Source organism: Nuphar pumila, chromosome 12 (assembly GCF_984573655.1).
Source record: "Nuphar pumila chromosome 12, dmNupPumi1.hap1.1, whole genome shotgun sequence".
Classification (NCBI taxonomy): Eukaryota; Viridiplantae; Streptophyta; class Magnoliopsida; order Nymphaeales; family Nymphaeaceae; genus Nuphar; species Nuphar pumila.
Genome location: NC_143260.1, coordinates 22466351 through 22489000, shown reverse-complemented (window position 1 = coordinate 22489000; position 22650 = coordinate 22466351). Strand labels below are relative to the sequence as shown.

Here is a 22650-nt window from a genome sequence, read left to right as displayed (position 1 = left end):
TATATATATATATATATATATATATATATATATATATATATATATATATATATATTGGCTGACAAAGGCAAAGTAAAGGGTGAAGTATTAGATTATAAACTAAGCATCCCATTATTACACGTGCAGCAGCAGCAGCGCCAGCTGCGCCACACCATTAGAGAGGGATGATCAGGCGCGATGTTATCTGAATTCCGTTGAGATGTTCAAATCCTGCAAAAAATGGGATCTTCAGCAGTGAAAGTTTTGTCCCCTATTGATCTTATTTCTCCCCACCATGCATGACAAAGCAGAAAATTACAGGTTGCCGACATCACATCTATGTTGATCTATTGATGATAAGTTAATATTTTAGTGGGGTCCAACTAATCGGACAATCCGCCAATGGAGCAGAAAATTACAGCTTGCCGACAGGATAAGTATGTTGATCTATTGATGATCGTTCTGAGTTAATATTTCAGTGGGGTCCAACTGATCGCACAATGCGCCAAAGGAACTACCGGTCTATACCGTCGGTCAGGGCTGCACCTACCTCTCTCTCTCTCTCTCTCTCTCTCTCTCTCTCTCTCGGGAGATATTGAGAGAAGCGAAACCCTGTCCGACGGATGGTCTTCATACATAATAAGACCGGTAGTTTTTCTTTATATTCTTGTACGTAATTTATTTTGATATTTAAGACCATCTTCATACATAATCAGACCGGTAGTTTTTTTTTGGATATTCTTATACTTTATTTTGATATTCAAGACCGTCTTCATACATAATAAGACCGGTAGTTTCTTTTGTCTTGTAATTTATTTTGATATTCAATACCGGTAGTTCTTTAAGAGAGAGAGCTTTGCATAACCTTTAGGGTAGGGGCAGAACCACGTTGTGGAGAGGGTGGGCACATGTCCACCCTGACCCACAAAAGCCCCCCTACCAGCTATGGGTTAGGATGGGCACATATATATGTGGGCAGTGATCACCCTTACGCGGGTCAGGGTAGGCACTCGAGCTCAACCCAAAGGGGACCGATGGCCCCCACCCTTTCGGCCTTCCCCCATACCCTAAACCTAACCCCCTCTCTCTTTCTCTTCGCAGTACAATTGTTGCAATATCCGAGAATTTTAAATATATAAATTTAAATTTTTTATGTAAGATTACATAAGATCGGATCTGAGAGCGACCCAAACCCGTTGAGTTTGAGTTATACGCATGTTGGAACGAACTAGACCGGAGATATCCGGTCTGAACTGGAGATGGAGTGGTACAGACTACAGATGATCTATTCATACAGGATTCAGATCGACCGAAAATCCAAAAAACCCAAATGACTCGAGCCCAAAAAGGGCATATATGAAAGAAAGAAAAAGGATAAGAACATTTCGAAAAAAGAAAAATGTAAAAGAAGGGAATAAGGTGTGGAGGGGCCTTTTAGTCTTTTCCCATGTAGGGGATCTCTCCCTCACGGGGAGTTGCCACGTGGCAACTCCTCTCTCCCTCTCTTTTCCTCCCCCTTTCCACGCACCTTCCTTTCTCTCTATCCTCTCATAGACCCTCTCTCCCTTGTCACTTTCTCTCTCTCATTTCCCTCATTATCTTTCATATCTCTCTTTTACTCTCTCTTGTTCTCTCTTTCACGAGAACGCCCCACCTCCTGTACTCTCTCTCTCTCTCCTTCTTTCTGTGTTATATGACCATTGCCGGACCACCACCTTCGGCCTCTACTACCACCTCCTCTCCCTCTAATCCATAGCCCCTCTCTCCCGTCTCCCTCCCTCTACAGTGCAATTGCGAAGGAGGAAGAGGAAGAAGAATAAAAAAAGAGGAAGGAGAAAGAAGAAGAAAGGAGGAAGAAGAGATGAAGAAAAAAAGAAGAGGAAGAAAAGGGGAGCCTGTACGACTCACCCTCCTTGCATTCATGTGCGCCACCCCCCATCGGGCTGTGTGGGCCTTGCTTACGTCGAGAAGCCGAACCCACTGTCGGGCACTCTGCACACGTTGCAAGTGTTTGTTTTGATTAGACAAGAAGTTTTGTTTTTTGTGTCAGGTGTTTGATTTTTACGTTATGCGAACACTTGGATAGATAAGCTTTGTTTTGGATTGTATGACTCGATTCGCTCTATCATATGAGTGTTTTAATAGACTTATTATGGATTTTAGTATTAGATATGGATCTCAGATTGGATCTATATACCAAAAAATGTTTACATTTTAAGTAATTTGAGAAAAAAATAAGAATTGTTATTTTTTGATATATAAATGTTTTAATCAATGTCATATTGGATATAATCATGAAAGTTTATAAAAAATTATGAATTTTAGCCCCGGATATGGATCTCAAACTGAATCGAAGTATAAAAAAAAAAAATTTTAAATTTGGGTAATTTGAGAAAAATAAGAATTCATAATTTTTTATGTATAAATATAAAAAACATAAATAAATCATAAAATCCTAAAATACAAAAGGAATAAATCAAAAATAAATAAAAAACCCTAAACTACAAGAAAAATAAACCATAAAATTAAATATAAAAAACTCTAATTCAAACCCTAATCAAATACAAGAAAAGGACCTAATCAAATTAGCTATAAAAATCCTTAATTAAAGAAATTTAATTCAAAGCCCTTACCAAAAGAAAATCCCTAATCAAATTAATTATAAAAATCCCTAATTTAAGAAATTTGATTCAAAGCCCTAATCAAAGAAAATAAAGTAAAAAATCCTAGCCCCAAAGAAGTTTGGAATAGTGGAATGGGACCTAGGCCGCTAGGCATGTGGTCTATGTTTAAATCTCATGGGCATCACCCCTTGCACAAGCCAAAGTGTGGCCACTTCCAGGTGAAAAAGGGTAAAACCACAAGGTTTTATGCTGCTAGACAATGACCGTAAGTATGATAGGCAGAGCCAACATGGCTAGGTCTTTGATCCTATGGGTGGTTTCTTCTTGTAAATATAAAAGCTAAAAATAAAAAATTTAAATCAAATTAACTATAAAAAAGTCTTAATTTAAGAAATTTGATTCAAAACTCTAATAATAAAAAAACACAAATCAAATAAAAAAAGTCCTAATCAAATTAACTAAAAAATCAAAGAAAAAACTCTAATCAAAACCCTAATCAAAGAAATTTCCTATTTAGATCCTTAATTGAATCTCTAATCAAAGCATGGGAGAGAGAGAGAGAGACCCTCCCCCTTTTTTTTAAATAGTGTTTTCCTCTTCCTGTTCTCAGCGTAACAGGGGGTAGAAGAGTGTTTCATCGTTTCATGGATGCACGTGCGCATCCACCATGTCCAACATTTGATCAGTGCAACATCCTGCCATCAAGCACACCCTCAGGGTTTGTATATTTGCATGATTTGTAAGTTGTTTCCAGAATGAGTCTACCACAATATGGACAACATTTCTACCAATTAGGTGGGATGGTTGCAGCTTGTTTATGTAAAATTATTTCTTTAACTGTCTAATTTGGCATCCAAAGTAGCTAGTGGGTCTCACTTCGCAGTGTTAACATTTTGCAATTTGCATGATCCGCTACCAACGAGGGGGGGGGGGGGGGGGGGGCTCTGCAATTTTGATATCCAAATTAGGGTTATTTTGCAATCTCTATTTTGCAATTTGCAGTATCCCTGTCTATGATGATGATGACGAGTATGATGATAGATATGTAAAGCTTCGACTAGGCAAATGGTCCTATACAGGTAAGACTAGGATCTAGATCTAGGGCTTATTGGTCCAGGCTAGGATCCACCAGGATATGGGTATGGATGCTCTAGGATGGAAAGTCAATAATGTATGTGACGGGACGATGGCTATGAATGACCCACTCTATGTATACACATGCATAAGATCTATAAAAACTTTCTAAGACACCAATCCCAGATACATCTGACTTAAGTCTTATGGCTCAAAGGATCCAAATTGGCAATGCATTTAGATTCAAAACCGGACACAAAATGTTCCCCTTAGATTCATCTGGACCTAGACATGTGATGGATGGGTTGGATCCATATCAGATCCAAGGCTCCACGACACTCATTTTGAGTTAAAGACATTAAAACAAAACCCTAATATCACTTTTGTCTCAATTTGGAAATTAGACAAGGGATTTATGCTGAAACTGGACACCCAAAATCCTATGGACAATGGTCTATTTGGATAAGATTATGAAGCATATCCAAAACCGGATCCATATTTAGTAGGATGACAACTTGGTTTTTGAGTCTGATCCAAACCCAAATACCATGGATGAGTAGTTGATTGAATGACACTTTGGATTGGAACCAATTCTGAATCCAACACCCCATGCAATGACACTAATTTGGATATCCTCTGGATCCAAGTAGACTAAAATGATAACTTGGTTTGGATCTACTCAGGGACCAAATCCATATGGACGATAACTTGTTTTTGTTCAGAACCTGATTCCAAACTATATGGATGACAACCTACTTTAATTCAATCGGGATCCAAACTATAAGTGACAAAAGGGGGCTTTTGTACGAGAAAGTCCTAAAAACTCCTCCATTTCTCCCAAATATTCCACTATTTTCCATTGTGTTCTCAACATTTTTCTAAAAAGATGATGCCCTAGATGAAAAACGAAGAAAATACATGTGGCATCTTGGATTTTGAGATGAAAAACTTGTTTGAAAGGTATGTTTTTTTGAAAAAAAAAAATCCTATTTCTCACTTTTAATCTATTTCCTTGATTTTCTACTTTATTATTTAGAGCTTGTGGCCAAAGGAACTCGGTTTTCTTGTTTGGGATTTCAAGAGCACTAGAGAAACTATGATTTTCACTCAAAATCCAAAGAAACTCAGTTGCATTTTGGTAGTTTTAGAATCCATGGGTGTTCTTGATATCTAGTTTTCCAAAACACTAAATTTTGTAGGATTTTTAGGGAAACAATAGAAACCACCTTTGAAACGGGATATGTTTGGATCCCAAAAGCAGTTAGTTGGTGGTGGGAAGTCCTAAGGCAGTTGGATTTGCTTGAATGAGAACGTAGGTTGTAACACCTGTAAATTTTTTGAATATATATATATATATATATATGGCAATGATTACGAGAAAAAATCATTTATGGAAAAAAATGGTTAAAAAAAAAATATATATATATATATATATAATTTTTAATGTATATTTTTTGAGTTTCGAACACTTGATTGCATTTGTATCGAAAATCCAAGAATAATTTTATGTAAAGCATTCATAACATGCTCGACAAGTTTTAAGGGCATAACTATAGTTTTAGATAAATTCAGGGACAGATATGACCCAAGGGTCTTAGTCGTTCAAGATCCAGAGCAATCAACCATTTGTGTAAATGCTAATAAAAAAACTATTTAGAAATTTTCTTTTTTGAAAGACCTTGTTTTTGAAATACATAACATGTATAGGACCTAGTTTCACTAACTACGTTAAGGCCTAGTTAGTGAAACCGGCATTTAATTTTTAACTTGACCAAACTAATCTAATTTGGATCTAGATTGGATCCAGTCTAAACCCACACCACCAGCATAGCCCACCGTTTTTGCATGGAATCTCAAACCCAAGTATGTACTCCCTCTCCCCCTTACACTTGCTTTCTTCTTTTCATCAAATGGCCTTCCGTCCTTGACATTTGTCATCTCCACAACCTCCCCCGTCTACCTATAAATACTCTTCCCACTGATTCAAATTCCTCTCTCCTTAGGAGCCTTATTCGACCAACTCTTCTCTACCATTTCCTCTTCTCTCCTCTCCCATCTCCTCTTCCTCCCTTTTTCAGCCCCATCTCACCACCATTTTTTGGTGGCTGCATAAATCAATGGTCCATGATGTACCAAAATTTCACAACTAAAAAAACCATATTTTTATATTGAAAAAAGATGATCTAAAATGTGATCCTTAGCAAACAAACCATGTTTAAGACATCTATGATAATCAGATTAAGTTGGGAGGTTGAAATTCCAATGGATGAAAATTGGTGGCTGCAATTTAATGATGATGCGATAGGATATTGTCCAAGCTCATTGTTCAAGTAATAGAACATAGTTTGGGGGTCAGATTTATAATCCAAGGCCAGGAGGCCATCACACCACAACTCAAATGAGGAGTGGCCATCCATGGTACGAAGAGTATGGTAAAGCTAGCTTCATCTCTAGTATGAAATACATGAATGGAGATCGTCATCTCAAGGATTTTAGCTTTATGAACTTCTTTGTAACTAACGAAAACTGTTATCATGTGGGGAATTATGTAGACAAGGACCCTTCAATGGGACATCACTCGTACACTGGGGGCGTAGATTACCAAATTTCCCCTAAATGTTTTCTTTGAGTTTGTGAATAAAACTTAAAACGAGTCATGTTTTCCCTCAAGAACAAAAAATGTCTTATGTTTCTATTCTTGACGTGTAATCAATGCGATAATGTATAGGTTATAAATGTTGGGAATAGTGTCAAATTTTCAAAGTGTACATTAAATGACACAACAAACTTGCACACACTAGCTAAGGCTCACGATATACATGGTTTGGTCAATACAAGACCTACTTGATGGATATTGGCCAAAAACTATTCCTATGTTTCCTATACATTTTTCTCATTTCTCTAAGTTTTATGGGTTTCTTGTCTTTCTTAAAAGTTTAGTCTAATATTAAAAGTTAGAGGAACTTCTTTTGTCCTTATATAAAGAGGTATTGCCTTAAAAGGTAAGGCCCTTAAGAGCATTAATAAATCTTGGGTTTGTCCATCTCTTAGACCTTGGATGTAACGCCCCAAAATTTTTAACCTTAATTATAGTTTAAATATTGAAATTTTGAAACCAATTTTTTTTTATAAGTATAAGTAAATCAGATCTTATAATGCGGAAACGATTTTTAAAAATGGTTAAGACGTTGGGCGCGGTTACACTAAAGATAACAATCAAATCAAAATGTACGGGATATATACTTTTCAAACCACGTACAATATAAGACTGAAATATAAAGAGTTTTAATTTCATTTCAAATCAGAGTATAAAAAAATATTTCAATCACTACATGATAAAATACTTAAAATGAAAAGATCATGAATACCAAGATCGCAAGGTAAAAGTGGACCCTCGATGATGCATCTCGACCAGCCTTTCGCTTCAATTACTCATCATATTTTACCTGCATTACCTGTCGCCCATAAAACGGGGTCAGACTCGCTAAAGTCTAGTAAAGCAACCCAAACTCAAACTTAAGAAAAATATATCATGCATTTAAAAGTAAAGATATATTATTCATCCATCGTCAAGTGATAGACAAGGAAATAATGTCCTATGAGTCATTCATTTCAAGCATTCGAATATAAAGCATTTCATCACTTAATATTTTATTCAACCTTAACTCACGTAATAAAGCATAATCTATATGCATTCAAGTCATACAAATAAATAAATATATATATATATATATACATCTAAGGCATTCATATCATTGCATTATTTTCACATGCATTCATAATTCTTATAAACAATAAGTCAAATTACATTTGATCATTCCAACATGAAATACACACATACCTTATAAGTAATTTAGTTAGATATTCATGATACACATCAATCATGATATATAGGTGTGATATATTTACTCAGATAATCGTAATGCAATCATTTGCAATGAGACTATGTAGGCGTGATGTATCATTCACCTAATAAGTCAAAACTAGTCATTTGTAGGCGTGATGTGTCATTCACCTATACGCTAACATAAGCGTCATAATCATAACCTCATGATATCAAAATCTAAAATTAATAAGGATCTGATTATCATATCTGAGTTCAATATATAATCATGTTATAATAAAAAAGCCAAATCTATAGATTCATAACAGGCTATCTCAATCAACTCAAAAGATCATCACAATTCATCATAACATTTCATTTATTCATAATAAAGATTTACAAAATCTACACCGGATCACCTGGTCTGGGAAATGTACAACCTCACAAGGAGTTACCACCCTAGACGGATGGTCTGTCTGGTCTTGGATAATGCACTTTCTCACATGAATATACCATCTTCGTGGGCTACCCGCTCTTGGACAATGCACTTCCTCACAAAGACTTACCACTCTAGCCGAATTACCTGATCTGGTCATGCACACTCTCACAGAGAATCTTTTGGGAACAGTTCCTCAACAGGTACCATATCCAGTGAAAACTATTGTGATATATGCATCAATACAATTGACCACTCTCAGGGTCGATAGCCATCAATACGGGCATAAGCATGTATACAATCAAAGCATCACATCATACATCACTTCATATGACATTAAAATTATAAAATCACACATTTAACCAATAAGGCTTCATGAACCAAAGTTCACTATTGAACTTAAACATTTATCGCATGCATTCATAATTTTATTTCACGTGGCATTTAAATCATATCATACAGAAGCATATTATCCTATACATCATATCATCACCACAAAGAACATTGCACTTCGTAAATTGAACCTCAAAGCATGCGTAAATAAAATATAGTTTTATGCATGCATACGTGAATATTCACATTTCATAATACGAAGCAACTAAACATCAACATACATAACTCCTACGTAGCTCGAGATTTGCACACACGATAAAGCTCATGCATTTTTTACCACATAAATCGATATATCACCTTAGATATAATTGTATAAGGGTTGGTCAAAATCTCATTGATCATCCTATCGTACACCATACGGATATATTTCTCAAGCAAACAAGACATACAAGTTTAAAACAATTTATAACATTCGCATGCATTCTTTCATACAAGAATAAATGAGTCCATCAAATGACAAGACTATATATATATATATATATAACATTTACATTATGCATCGAAAATAACTTATACATATCCATAGTAGTTATATGTACACCATGTATCAAATTCATATAAACATACAAAGCAACATAGTATGCATAAACCAAAGTATGATGGCATACATTGCGTATATATTATACATTCATAAGTGCACGAGCATTCAAACTCACACACAGGTGTACCTACAACAAACACACTCCATGTTCCGCTAACTATAATCATGACAAGCATGATATCTGAATTACAATCACAAGAGTCCTAGTTATCCATAGCTAAGTGAAGTATGTGAGCATAACTTATATTTGTAATTCATTTAAATATTCAGTGCAACGACATCATGCTTACATAATTAGTGCCTAAACATGCTCTCTACAAGTTCAATTAAGGTATCTTACCTTAATAATGTGAAGAACAATGAATCAAAACTCAAAAGACCAAGGAGTTTTGAAGTCTGTAAAGACCGCTACCCAAGCAATACAACGAACCCTTTGTGTGCGATTGTAAATGCCAAAAACTCAAAAAATATCAATTATAACAAGATTAGCCAAAAATAGCAAATTACTCTATAAATCATTACCAAGAGCCAAATAACACACAAATACACTCCAATAATTTACAAACTCTATCAAAAATATATTTAAATATATATATATAGCGATTTATAGCCTAAAATAGTTCTATAAATGAAAATTATACCATGATTGACTTGAATGAACAAATGAATATGTAATAAATAAATAAATAAAATTCAAAAGCTAGAAACATATTTTTAATTTGGAGATAAAAAAAAGTTCTTTATTTATTAATAATCCTTAAAAATTATGGGTTTTACTTGATCTTAACCCTTAACTCTTAGTTTTGCACCTATTTTTTAGTACTTAAGATGAATTTAATCTCCAAGTCTAAAACCGACCTTTGACTAATCCTAAAGTTTATGCATGGCTCTTTAATGTCTTAACGGTCCATAACCGTCTAGCTTCATTGATTGTTGGTCTGATCTTGGACCTTCCGGACCCTGCCAAGCTCATTCTAAATATGATCCTTGCCCTTTTGGTCCAGTTTTTGCACCCTTGAAATGTTGGCCATTCAATTCAGATCTATATCAGATTGTAGTTTGGATCCATACTCGATTGTAGTCTAGATTCATAACCACTTACATATAAGATCCATATCCATATCTGAATCTATGATCCATATCAAATTCTAGCATGGATCATCCTATCCTAGTTAAGAGGTTGTTCAAGGTAGTCCATGTCGAGGTTATCAGTATCACCCAATGCTAGGCGTAAATAGATTTTTCACGAGTAAACAAAAGTTCAATTGTATACTAGAATCTTAGTTGCACGAGTACTCATTTCATCGAAGACTTGATCTTAAGTGAGGCAACTATTGCTTGAAAGATGACTCATTTACACAAGCTTACTTGTCTGACCCACTAAATTACAATATTATTAAGTGAATTGCTAAACCCCTAAAATATAAATTATCTATAAGAAAAAATTTATTTAACAAGCATTCATTAAATAAATTATAATATGAGCAATTAAATTGCAAAACCCTTAAAATTTAAATCATATATAAGAAAAAAAATATATTACAAAATTATCAATTAAAATACAAAACTACTAAAATATAAATCATATATCAGAAAAAATAGATTGGACATGCATTCACTAAATATATTACAAAACTAGTAATTAAAATGAAAAATGCCTAAAACCTAAAACATATAAGAAAAAGACATATTTAACATGAATTCCTTAAATATATTACAAAAGTAGCATTTAAAATAAAAAACTTCTAAAATCTAAATCATATAAACAAAATAAACAAATATAGCAATTAAAATACACAAATCCTAAAATAAAAAACTTTAAAAAGGAAAAATATACCTTGCCGATGGTGGCATGCGGTGGGAGAGAGCGACAATTTAATGAGAGAGACACTACAATAAAATCGTGGATTAGCGACAGACGATATCCATCGCTAATCCGTCGCTAAACAGTTTAGAAATGGATTGATGATGGGTTAGCGCTGGATAGCGCCCATCATAAATTTTTAGTCGCTAATTAGCGACAAAACTTATTTGTCATTACTTTCGTCGCCAATTTGCGACAGATTAGTGACAGCCATTATCTGTCACTAAATTTAAAAAAAAATAAAAATAAAAAAATAATCCCTGTCGGGCGGTATTCTGGCAGCAATAAGCCAGACTTGTACCGCACCCGACAGACATTGCACAAGGTCTTAGACCCGAGCGGACCGATCCGCCACTGCGGGGTCTTCTGCACAGAACCGGTGTGCTCTCTGGCGTGCTCTTTGGCACGCTCTCTCGCGTCGCCGTCCTCCGTGAACCGGCGTGCTCTCTGGCATCGCCGTCCTCCAGCGATCGCTCTGCCTCGTCGTCGTCCTCCGTGAACCGGCATGCTCTCCAGCGTGCTCTCCGGCGTCGTCGTCCTCCAGCGATCGCTCTGCCTCGTCGCCATCATCCATGAACCGACATGCTCTCCAGCGCGCTCTCCGACATTGTTGTCCTTCAACGACCGCTCTGCCTCGTTGCCGTCCTCCGATATCATCCCTTCTGCCGTCCTCAAACTTCATCGCCCTCCACGAAGAAGTCGGTTTAAATCAAGCGAGGTCGGTTTAAATTTCAAACGGGGAGAAAGAGAAAATTTTGCGCTCTTGATGGGTCGGTTTAAATCGAAAATTAGCGATGGATTTAGCGAGGGAATTTTTTTGTCGCTAATCCGTCACTCATTAGCGATGGATTCGCGGCGAAAAAAAATCATCGCTAAATCCGTCACTAAAATATTTTTCTTGTATTGAGAATTAGCGGCGAAGAATTGGTGTCGCTAATCCGTTGCTCAGTAGCGACAGATTAGCAATGAAAGTTTTTTCATCGCTAATCCGTCGCTACTTAGCCACGGATTCATGATGAAAATTTTATCTAGCTAATCTGTCGCAAATTTGCAACGAAAAAAATTCGTCGCAAATTTTTGTCGCTAATTAACATTTTTCTTGTAGTGAGAGAGCACAAAGAAACAGAGAGAGGAGGAGAGAGCATTGGTGAACAAAGTGAGAGAGAGAGAGAGAGCGACAGAGAGAAAGAGGGAGAGAGCGATGGAGAGAGAGTGACAGAGATTGAGAGAGAGCATCAAAGAGAGAATGACGATGAGACAGAGAGAGAGCGCTGAAGGTACCGCTGGTGGCCGGTTTTCACAGAGAGAGAAGGGGAGAGGGGGAGAGGGAGAAAGAGAGGAGAGAGAGAGGGGGGCGGAGGTTACCCAGTGACCACTGCACCAACAGAGGTGGGCGTCGAATGGGAGAGAAGGGGAGACTGGGAGAGAAAAAGAAAAAGACAAAATGAATCACATAATTTTTTGGAATGTGTCTCTTTACTGGTGCATTTTTTTCTGGGCACCAGGAAAAACTAATCTTTACTGATGCAACTATTCTTTGCGCCAAGAAAAATTTATTTTTTCTGGCGCACTTTTTTTGTGCACCAACTAGCGCAGTGCAGCTGCGCCAGTATAACACATTTTTTCACTAGCACTATGCAAAATAGAGCCAGTGAAGATCATTTTTACTGGTGTGTCGCCCACGATGCTCTAGTAAATACCACATGGAGATCCACGCCAGATCCTGATCTATAAATAGATGATTTTAAGGAGGAGACATTTTTTTGGTCGAACCTACTTTTTATTTTCCTTTCATCTTATTTTTCTTGTTATTTTCCTAAATTATTTTCATTGAATATCAATTGTTAGATTCGATTCCTTTGATTGCAAGTAGATTGATTCTTCGTAGTAGTAAATCTTTTGGTAAACCTGTTTGGAGTTTACATCAAAATCACACTTAGTTTCTTTCTCATTTTCCAAGAGCAGCCCTCACTCTTAGGTTTGCTGTGGAGGAAAAGTTGTGAGCTCAAGACAGTTGGGGAACATGGAATTTCTTTTTCTTTTTCTCTCCTATTTTATGAAGTTTCCCGAAGAAACGGGTATTCTTCGGGTGGGGTCATGGAGCCCACCAATGCAAGGCACCCACACACCCCTGGTGGGAGTCGAACCTGAGACATCATCTTGCTAACATGTCTAGTTTTGCAAGCGACACAGTGAAAATCATGATCATATTTTCTTTACTTTTCAGACGAGTAAACAAGTTTGAAAAAGCTTCCTTGCCCACCACTTCACGAGGGATCTCGTTAGCTTTCTACTTTAAGATTTGTATGTTTATTCTTTGAGTCGCATATTTGGATCATACTTTTTACTTTTCTTCGTAAACAGCAACTCAATTTGGATGGAAGCATTTCAAAATAGGTATTTATTATGGTGGGGATAGGAATGTGGGTTGGATGTTATCCGGCATTCCACCAGAATTCAAATATAGTCAGTTTCGATAAAGGAAACCAAATCCAGCTAATAAAGTAATTCAGATTCATATAGGATTTCTTATCCGAACTGGATGGATACTGGAATTTGATTACAGGTGTTTAATCCAATTTGGTGCTGCCCATTTTTCATTTGAATCTGATTCCAATTCCAATTAACCAATATCTGATTATTCGGATCTGTATTGGCTGCACCGGACCAACCCAAATCCAGCTCCAATTATATTCAAATTAGCTTTTTACTGCTTCACATATAAAATGGGTTATAATCTGTAATAGAATCCAACTTAAATTAGCGGTAACCGAGTCAGGTTCGGTTCGTCGGGCTGGGTCTTGTCAGATATGTTTTTTAATCGAGTTTAAAAGTTAGACCCAAACCCAAACCAATTTGGTTTGGATCTGGGTTCAGGTTTGGTATGGCTGAAATTGAAGAACCATATCGGTTAATGGTTTCGGGTACAGTTAGTTTTAAGTCAAAATAGTCGGGGTCAGAAGTACAGCATTTTTTAATTGGGTCAAACAAATTGACCTAGACTCAGCCCAGCTTGACTTGGGTCCGGATTCAGGTTCGATATTGTTGAAATTTATGGACCCATATGACTTAACATGTTTAGGTGAAAATTTTGGGGGTTCCAAATCAGTAAGGTCTTAATTTGATTCATGTTCAGGTCAATTCTAGATATTATAACATTGTAGACTTGTGTAGGTTAATTGGTTCTGGTATAAAGTAGGTGTTAGGAAAAAACACGAGCAAGAAACAATTAAGAGGAAACAAAGAACAAGAACGATCAAAACAAAATACAAGAAGAACACAGACTTACGTGGAAAAACCTCTTCTCAAAACCGAAAGAGAGTAAAAAATCATGGCCTCCCAAAGAGAAATCTTATTAATCTTTTCCAACAGTTACACGATGGGAAAAAAAAAGCGAGAATATAAACAAGGCAAGGGTGACAACCCTAACCAAATCGGGTTTGATCCACTAGAAACCGGGTTCCAAACATAAGTCCAAAAAAAAAATTCTTTGGGGGGAGCCCCCGGACCCCGATCCCTGCAAGGGCAAAAACAATGAATCAGGCTCCACAAGTCATCAGTAGGTCCATTATAAATGAATGCATTCGTTTCAAAACAAGTTCCATTAGGATTATATCTTTTTACAGTAAAAAAAAGTTGTCATCGTAAAGGAACCCTATTGGATTACTGATGATTATATTTCTATTAATGATAATTGCATTTAAGTTTCTCATAATCAGTATTTGTTTGGGTTGGGATCAGCTTGGGTGTTACGTCCAAAATGGTTTCTGGCTCGGGTCAGTACCGGTATGAAAGCGGGCATGAAACAGTCTTGGGTACATACCACGTTAGGGTATAAATTATAGGACCATTAAGGTCGGTTATAAAAACCGTTTTTAGCTATATTTTTCATACTTCGAACTGATCGGTTTGATTTTAAATGGTTCTAGATTATAAACTCATCCAAGCCCATGAGTCTATCAAAATTGAGTCGGTTCGGGTCTAATTGGTTTGGAACATTGGTTCAGTTCAGATACAGAAAACCCAGTTACACATAATGTAAATTATAAAGCAGCAAAACAGATTAAAATGTTTACCCATTTAATGAGATCTGATGAAATCTCATGACTAAATGGTATTTGATCAGTGATTCAGTCAGCTATGTGACGGAAGACTCTCTCTCTCTCTCTCTCTCTCTCTCTCTCTCTCTCTCAATATGTTAATGTCTTGCAACATTTGTAATAAGAAAGGTGGCATCAGAACTGAGACCTTTCTTGCTTATGCAGAATTTGAAATATGTATGGAAAGTCAAAGTACGCATATCTATCAATCAACTTTTTTTACTAAAAAAAGCTTCTTGCTATTTAACACATTAAAGTTGATCTTATCAAATCTTTTTTTGAAAACATTGTAAATTTTCATTGATTTTGGTCCTTATCCAGTCAAAAAGACGCATATATATACGTGAATTGGTAGTAGAGGACTCGAAGAAGCTGAAAAATCTGGTTTATCATGGAAAACCAAGTAAAACTGTTTATATTGGCCATTGTTTCATTGGCAGTCTGCCGTGCTGTAGATTCAAGGACTTTACTAGCAAATACTTATGAATTGAAGAGGTCGGATGTGAAGCCTAGCAAGGCCTCAGTCAAGACCATTCAGGTTTGTCATCATGATGACCACTACCCACTTCATTAACATATCCTGATCTGTGGTTGTATAGTATTGCATCTTGCCCCAGGCTAGCTGGGTGTGCATCTGTGGTTTTGGCCTGGGCTCAACTTGACCTGGCTCTATGAAAATACTTCTTTTGTCTTTCTTTTTTTCTTTTTATGCTTTGAATTTTTGTTCTTGTTCACATGTAGACTGAAGAGGGGGATTTGATCGACTGTGTGCATATTTATGCTCAACCCGCTTTTGATCATCCTTTGCTAAAAGATCATGTCATAAAGGTCCTCTCTCTCTCTCTCTCTGAAATATAGTAGCTAGCTGTTTGCTTTTAGATTGAAGCTATAGACGTGCTTATCATATATTACTCAGAGAAACTAAATATCTGTCGGATCACGTTTTATCAAGATGGTCGTACAATTACTGATATTGCACTAAAATTTGATGAAAATGATCAGTTTTTTTTAACAAGTTTGATCCAAGGAATATTTTTTAATAAGCAAATGGCAAATTCATCTAGAGTTTAGATTAAGGTTAAAACAGACAACTACAATATTTCTGCACACACATTCTAGATCATTTATCTCTTAGAATGTCTCAATCTCCTTAGAAAAATGCACTGACATGTGTCTTTTATTTAATCCAAACTTATAAATGTGTTCATGATTACCTATTCACTAAAAATGATGCTTTGGATCAATTTTATTTAGTGAGAATTCTTGATTTTTAGTTTGTTAAGCTTTGTATAATATAAACCATTGATTTTTTTGTTGAACTAAAAACACATGTAAACATTAAAAATATTTAAACTAATACATGTTTTTTAATAAATAAAGATAGAGATCACATTTATAGGTAAAAAATGCATGCAAATATATATTTTAAAAGAGATGAGCTGAAAGATAAATGGTCTGTACACATTATTTTGTTATTTATTTTTTATTTGTATTTAGAAAAAGCTGATCTACTTTTTGTCATGAAAACAACTTTTTTGGCCAGACAAGACCGAGTTCAGTTATAGAGGGGATGGGGAAAAGGGGGACAGGGGCACTGCATCCGCAGAAGTGGCTAAAGAGTGGGGAGTGCCCAGAAGGGACCATCCCTAAGCTCAGGCTCCCCAAGGCTGCCTTAAGTGCTGCTCATCCTCCCCTACGAAGGGTTAATGCATCTACCACGGGTTTCCCAATGGCTGATGGCACTCCTGAGGTACTCTCTCTGTCTCTCGTGTTGGTTATGTTCCATTATTGAGAGAATGGTTCCGGATCCAGATTTGGTTGGTCATGTTGCAGATATATATAAACAGATTAAAAAATACTGACTATGAACATTCATTGCAACCAGCTCTATGGTTTGTTATAATTCCCAAAACAACTTGAAATCATAAAATCGATAGCCTGTCTTAAAATTTCCTTCTTTGAAAAAACAAAACCTTGAGATTAATAATAAACAATTAAGAGAACTACAGTTTTTCCTGCTAAGTTGCAAAACCAACCTCCGTAAACCAATCACCTATGCGTCACAAAGATTTTTTTATACTCAAATGTTGGACTTCACATATCTAGATGAATAAGATAAGCCGGTTTCTTTCCTTGTGGAAGATATGCATTATTCCAATCTTATCCCACTTTTCTGAAAAATGTGCTTGGTCCTCTCTCTCTCTCTCTCTCTCTCTCTCTCTCTCTCTCTCTCTCTCTCTCTCTCTCTCTCTCTCTATATATATATATATATATATATATATATATATATATATATATATATATATATATATATATATATATATATATATATACCGTGTCAAAGTTTTGCCCTAAAATACATATTTAGCCACAATTCATGTCTACTGCGGACTTGGCTCAGCCGTTTAAACCAAACAAGCATGCGGAGTTGCTAACTCAGTCCATACTCATGTTTGTGTTTTAATGCATTGTTGCCAAAAACAGGTTAGGGTACTGACATGAATAAATAAGAGGAACTGGTATGTTTTTTCAGACGCATATTGATACGATTTCAAAAAATGCAGATGCAAGTTTATAATAAACATTGACATGGATTCTAAAAGAATTGGTATGAGTTTCTAAAAAGTAGATATTAAGTACACATTTTTACAAAGATCATACCTACAAATTAAAATAGTTAAACACAACTTGTAAATCATTCATTATTTGTATAATTACGTTTTATAAATTATAATGTTTAAAATTTTTAATAAAAATAATGTCATTAAAAAATGAAGTTTTTTGTATGCAAAAATGCTATTGGAAATGAACTTGATACTCAATTTTAAGGTAATAGAAACGTGTTTCTATGTATGTTGGTGCCTGTTTCTTAGGTAATTAGGACAAATTCTTTAAACGTCTGGCACTTCTTTGTATGGTTTCAAAGACGAGTTTCATACTATGCATGTACGCAATATGGTAGGGTGTACCAACGGGGCCTCTGCTTGCATGGTAGGAGCAGCAAGTGCATTTCGACCTTGTGTTGGGACGTTGCATGTTCAAAACCCAATGGCATAGTTGTATAACGGGTAGGGGTTTTCCCTAACCCCAGCTTCCCTTTAAAAAAAATTTTATGGTAAGGTATATCGAGTACCAATGTAACTATCCTTTGAGGCAAATATTTCTTTCATTGGCAGCGAGACTCTTTTGCTGTGAAATTTGACTTTTTAATCTTTAATCCTTTTTTTTAAGAAATCTTAAGGTCTATTCATACTGTGGTGCAGTACTCCGTGGTCAGAGGCAGATTTCCCTACGAGTATGGGGTATTTGGGGTAATAGCAGACATAAACATTTGGAACCCTCATACTCAGGATTCTGGTGAATATAGCAATGTCAAGGTAGTATTGTTAAGTGGCGGTGATGGGGATGTCTACGATGAGTCTATTGAAGCTGGATGGACGGTACTCTCTCTCTCTCTCTCTCTCTCTCTCTCTCTCTCTATATATATATATATATATATATATATATATATATATGTGGGAAAACATATGGTGGTTTTGTACCAAAATATCATACGGTGATACACACTCTTCTTTGTATGGGTTTAACCACCGAATGGTAAATCTAACCATACAGATGCATTCAACATGATTTATTTATTATGTTAGAATGATTTATTATGTCTAACATGGAGAGTATCTCCACCAGGACCCTTCATATATAGATACATTTTGCCAGTATTAAATCATAGTATCCCACAGCAGTTGGTCTGTGTTGAGATAGCACCAACTGTTAAATGTCAAGCCCTTCTTGTCTTTTCTTGAACCTCATTCTATACACAGTCAGGCATCTTTATGTTTTATCCAAACACTATAACCTACAGAGATTAATTGCTTGATTTATTCGCAAGAATTATGAATAGTAAGATTGCATTCTAAAAGTGTGTTCCTATTTTTACACAACTTATGTTTTTTATGTTTGTCTGAATTTTCTGACTCATGGAATCAACAGGTTTTCAAAAACAGGTATGGAGATCCTATTACAAGATTTTACACGTATTGGATGGTAAGTAGACGGCTCTCATCATTTTGCTAGTTATTTCCATGGGAGCATTTCAACCAGTTGGTGGACTTGAAAATGTTCTATTTTTTACCTAAATACAGTAATATTGAAAATATCATTACTTCTCCATTCCCTTCAACACACACACCTAGAGAATTTGTAGTCACAAATTATGAAGTTTATTTTTTTTTAACGATGGATTTTCAGTAATCTCTCTCTCTCTCTCTCTCTGTTTCCCAGGGTGCCAATATGGCTGGTTGCTACGACTTGGATTGCCCAGGTTTCGTGCAAGTAAGTTCTAGGATTTTATTTGGATCAAGACTTGATGCTTCCATCTATGGGGGAAACCAAAATTCCATCCATGTTGTAGTATACAAGGTAAGTCCTTTTTGTCTCTCTCCTATACTTCCTCTTTTTTTTCTTCCTTCTCAAACAAACTTCCCATGAAACATTTCTATCCAAACCTAACAAATGAGCTTCAACTAAGTATTCCATGCTCAATGCACTTAAGCACAAGTTATTGTAGGTCATGCTCATGCCATGACCTCAGCTTGCACGACCCAATCATGAGAAGGAGGTGCTTTGTGCTGTTGGCCTTTTCAATGTCACCATCATTAGTGAAGTTAAATTTGCTCATTCTAGTAAGCCTTTTTGTTCCATAACTTGGTGAATTAGAGGTGTTGCATGTTTCAAACCTTGTATTCCTTGATTCCCTTAACCATGTGAAAATTTATCAAGATGCAGTCTCTTAGTTTGCTCATCTCTATCAACAGTTCTTTTCTTTTTATTTTTTTAGGTCAAATGAAAATCCCCCTCACACTGACGACACATTAGCAAGCACCCAGTTGGTAACTCCCCTGAGGTCTCCATGCCCACTGCAAAGTATACCTAACTTTGACTTTGTGGCAAGGGATGCACCTCGTGTGTTGAACCATAGTTGTTCCATGTCAGGTGACAAACCATGGCTCCGCTAATAAGGATGGCAAAAACCTTGTGGGGCATCTATATGTACAGTTTATAAAGAAGGCAAAAAAAAAAAGGATTCAATTGCATAATGTTGAGACAAAAACTTCAGTTGGATTGTCACTCAAACTGAAATTTGAGTTTGAGGATTCGGTCAGACTTGATGCAAAAGCTTTTTTTGGTCTGGGAAAAATGTCAGGAATAGGTGCAATGTGATTGCGTACTTTTAGTGTGCTGCTGCATCTGATCACCCTCATCTTTGGGATACAGCCTGTCAGATGTAGGGCCCAAACAATGATTGAGGGTTATCAGGTTAAGCTGTGCACTAAAAGTCTGCAATTTCATTGCACCTGATCTTCCTTTGAGGAAGGTGGCACCTGGTGTATAGAATCTCTATGTATAGTAAACTCATTGTTTAATCTTAACTCAATGCACTTTATCTATCTTCCTTGCAGTCCCATCTTTCAAAACATACTATTTTCTTCAACTACTTTGCTTGCTTAGTTGATTATCGTAATTTAATTTTCTATGATCATTTAAAGCGACTTTGTTTGCTTCGTTGATTATTATTGATAAAGTTTTCTACCGAATCATATCTTAAGATTAGTGAGGTTATTTGATGGCAAGGTATGTCAATCTACAAAGTAATCTTTGGCTAAAGGCGAAGATGAAGTGCCCAGTATTGGTGGTGCCAACATGAATGTATTATCTGATAATAGCTTGTTTGCTTTTGCCTTTTTTTGTTCATCAACGTCTAGTTTCATGCTCTGCGTTGTCTGTATTTGTATTAATGAGTTGATGTTCTTCTCTATCATGGAAATTGGTATTGTTAGAGTGTTTAAGTGTACTTTTTTTTTGTTTTTTTAATGGAGAGAAACCGCTGCTATGGTTTGGATATGCATAGAGGTGACACATTGACTGTTAGCCTCCTTCAGTGTAAAACTTAGATTTTTGAGAAAATTTCATTTAGGGGCCAATCTTTTGCCTTAATTCCAAACATGGACCACACATTTATGAAATTCCAAATATAAACCAAAGCTTTCCTAGAAACTGCCAAATAGGGACCTTTCTCTTTTGTTTCTTATATTGTCCCTTGAAAACTGAAAGGAAAAAGTAAATGGTGTGAACATCCTCTGTTTTTGACTTGTGATTTGACATGAGTTAAAGGAAAATAATAAATGCAGGCCCTTGTTTGACAGTTTTCAAGAAAAGTTTGCCGTGTTTGGTATTTCAGAAATCAGTGTCCCATCTTCAGAATGAAATTTTCCCTAATTTTTTTCCACAGTTTACTTGATTTGAGCAAAATGTGCATCTCAAACATCGAAACTAAAACCTTCATTTCCATGGGGTAGTGCACAAATGAGTGGTGTATGATTCTGTTCATTTTTTGAGTATCTTTTATTTACTATAGTTGATATTTTCTATTAAAACTACAGGATGTAGATGAAAACTGGTGGCTTAACTATAATGGTGAAGCAGTGGGGTATTGGCCCAGTTCACTGTTCAAGTACCTGAGATATTGGGCCAACACCACAGAGTACGGAGGTGAGGTTTTGAATTCTAGGCCTGCAGGGCATCACACCGCAACTCAAATGGGCAATGGTCATTCTGCTTTTGAGGAGTTTGGCAAAGCTTGTTATGTTGCAGATATTACCTACGTAAACGGCGATCGCAAAAAACGACAACTGGACTCCTCAAATGGGATTGTCACTAATGCAAACTGCTACGATTATGATTATTCTGACAATAGCGATGGTCCTTTGAGGCGGCACCTTTTCATTGGTGGATCGGGTTTTAACTCAAAATGCCCTTGACGATTGAAGAGCACATCCTTTTCAATTGTTTATTTTTGTCTTTTTGGTGGGTGTGGTAGATTGGACACACACCTTGCTTCACTTATTTGAATAAAATCTTAGTAGAGTCGTTTTCTTCTTTTCTCCTTTCCTTTTTATTGTGGCAGAAATTAATCATCAAGTGTTTTTAATGTTATGATATGGTGGAAAATGAGCGAAGTTTATCCTTCGTTGCTTATGAGTTGATCACGGGTATATTTTTAATAGGAACACATGCAAAGGATCAACTAAGTCAATGGTCTACATGCATGTTATGCAGTATTATGAAATGCACGCGAAAAATGACAATAATTTCTGGATGCTCCCCTTCAAATAAAAATAGAGTTAGATTCTCCTGCGAAAAGGAACTTTCTTGTTATTGAAAATATCTTTTACATGTTAAAAAGGATTGTGTTATTTGATGCACTCATGGGAAGCTGGTTTTGCAGTATCGCGGCCTGGTTATCACAATTCAAGGCAGCTTTAGTTGATTGGGATATACCCAACTCTAGTAACAAATACGTGATCTAAGTGATTTCACAATAAGCTAAGGTCATCGACCTATACTCAGTCTCAGTTGAAGATCGAGGCACTGTTGTTTGTTTTGTTGTTTTCCATGAAATGTGGCTGTCACCAAGCATCACATAATATCTGGATACAAATCTTGGAGTCATTGGGCAAGCGGCTCAATCTCAATCACAAGACCATTTGAGCTGAAGTGAAATAATTGCTGAAAGCAAAAAATACTTTCCACTGTAGTGGCCTTGATATATCTAAGCAACCATTCGGCTGCATCAAGATGAGTCTTCTGAGGCTGGGAGGTGAATTGGCTGAGAACGTGGACTGACTATACTATGTCAGGTCAAGAGATAGTAAGATAGATTAGACTCTGGACAAGTCGCCTATAGTGATTGGCATCTTAAAGAATATCACCTTTAGTGTTGGTGATCTTCAAGTTCTGTTTCATTGGATTATGAGAA

At 36.2% G+C, this 22650-nt stretch overlaps 1 protein-coding gene across 1 annotated transcript; it reads left to right on the top strand.

The window, feature by feature from the left end:
• Positions 1–381: 381 nt before the first annotated feature.
• Positions 382–21652, top strand: LOC149820290 (protein neprosin-like). Its single transcript, XM_089981780.1, has 9 exons — positions 382–416; positions 3606–3682; positions 14454–14549; positions 15275–15372; positions 15576–15662; positions 16378–16584; positions 18098–18274; positions 18825–18878; positions 21275–21652. The coding sequence occupies exons 1-9, from the start codon at positions 382–384 to the stop codon at positions 21650–21652; spliced, it is 1209 nt and encodes a 402-aa protein (XP_089837906.1).
• Positions 21653–22650: the final 998 nt, after the last annotated feature.

Excerpts from the sequence above, each read along its gene's own strand:
- LOC149820290 (XM_089981780.1), top strand. The coding sequence starts at position 382 with ATGGAGCAGAAAATTACAGCTTGCCGACAGGATAA. Across the intron at positions 417-3,605 it reads ACAGCTTGCCGACAGGATAA|TATCCCTGTCTATGATGATG; the intron begins GTATGTTGATCT and ends TGCAATTTGCAG. Across the intron at positions 15,373-15,575 it reads CCTCAGTCAAGACCATTCAG|ACTGAAGAGGGGGATTTGAT; the intron begins GTTTGTCATCAT and ends GTTCACATGTAG.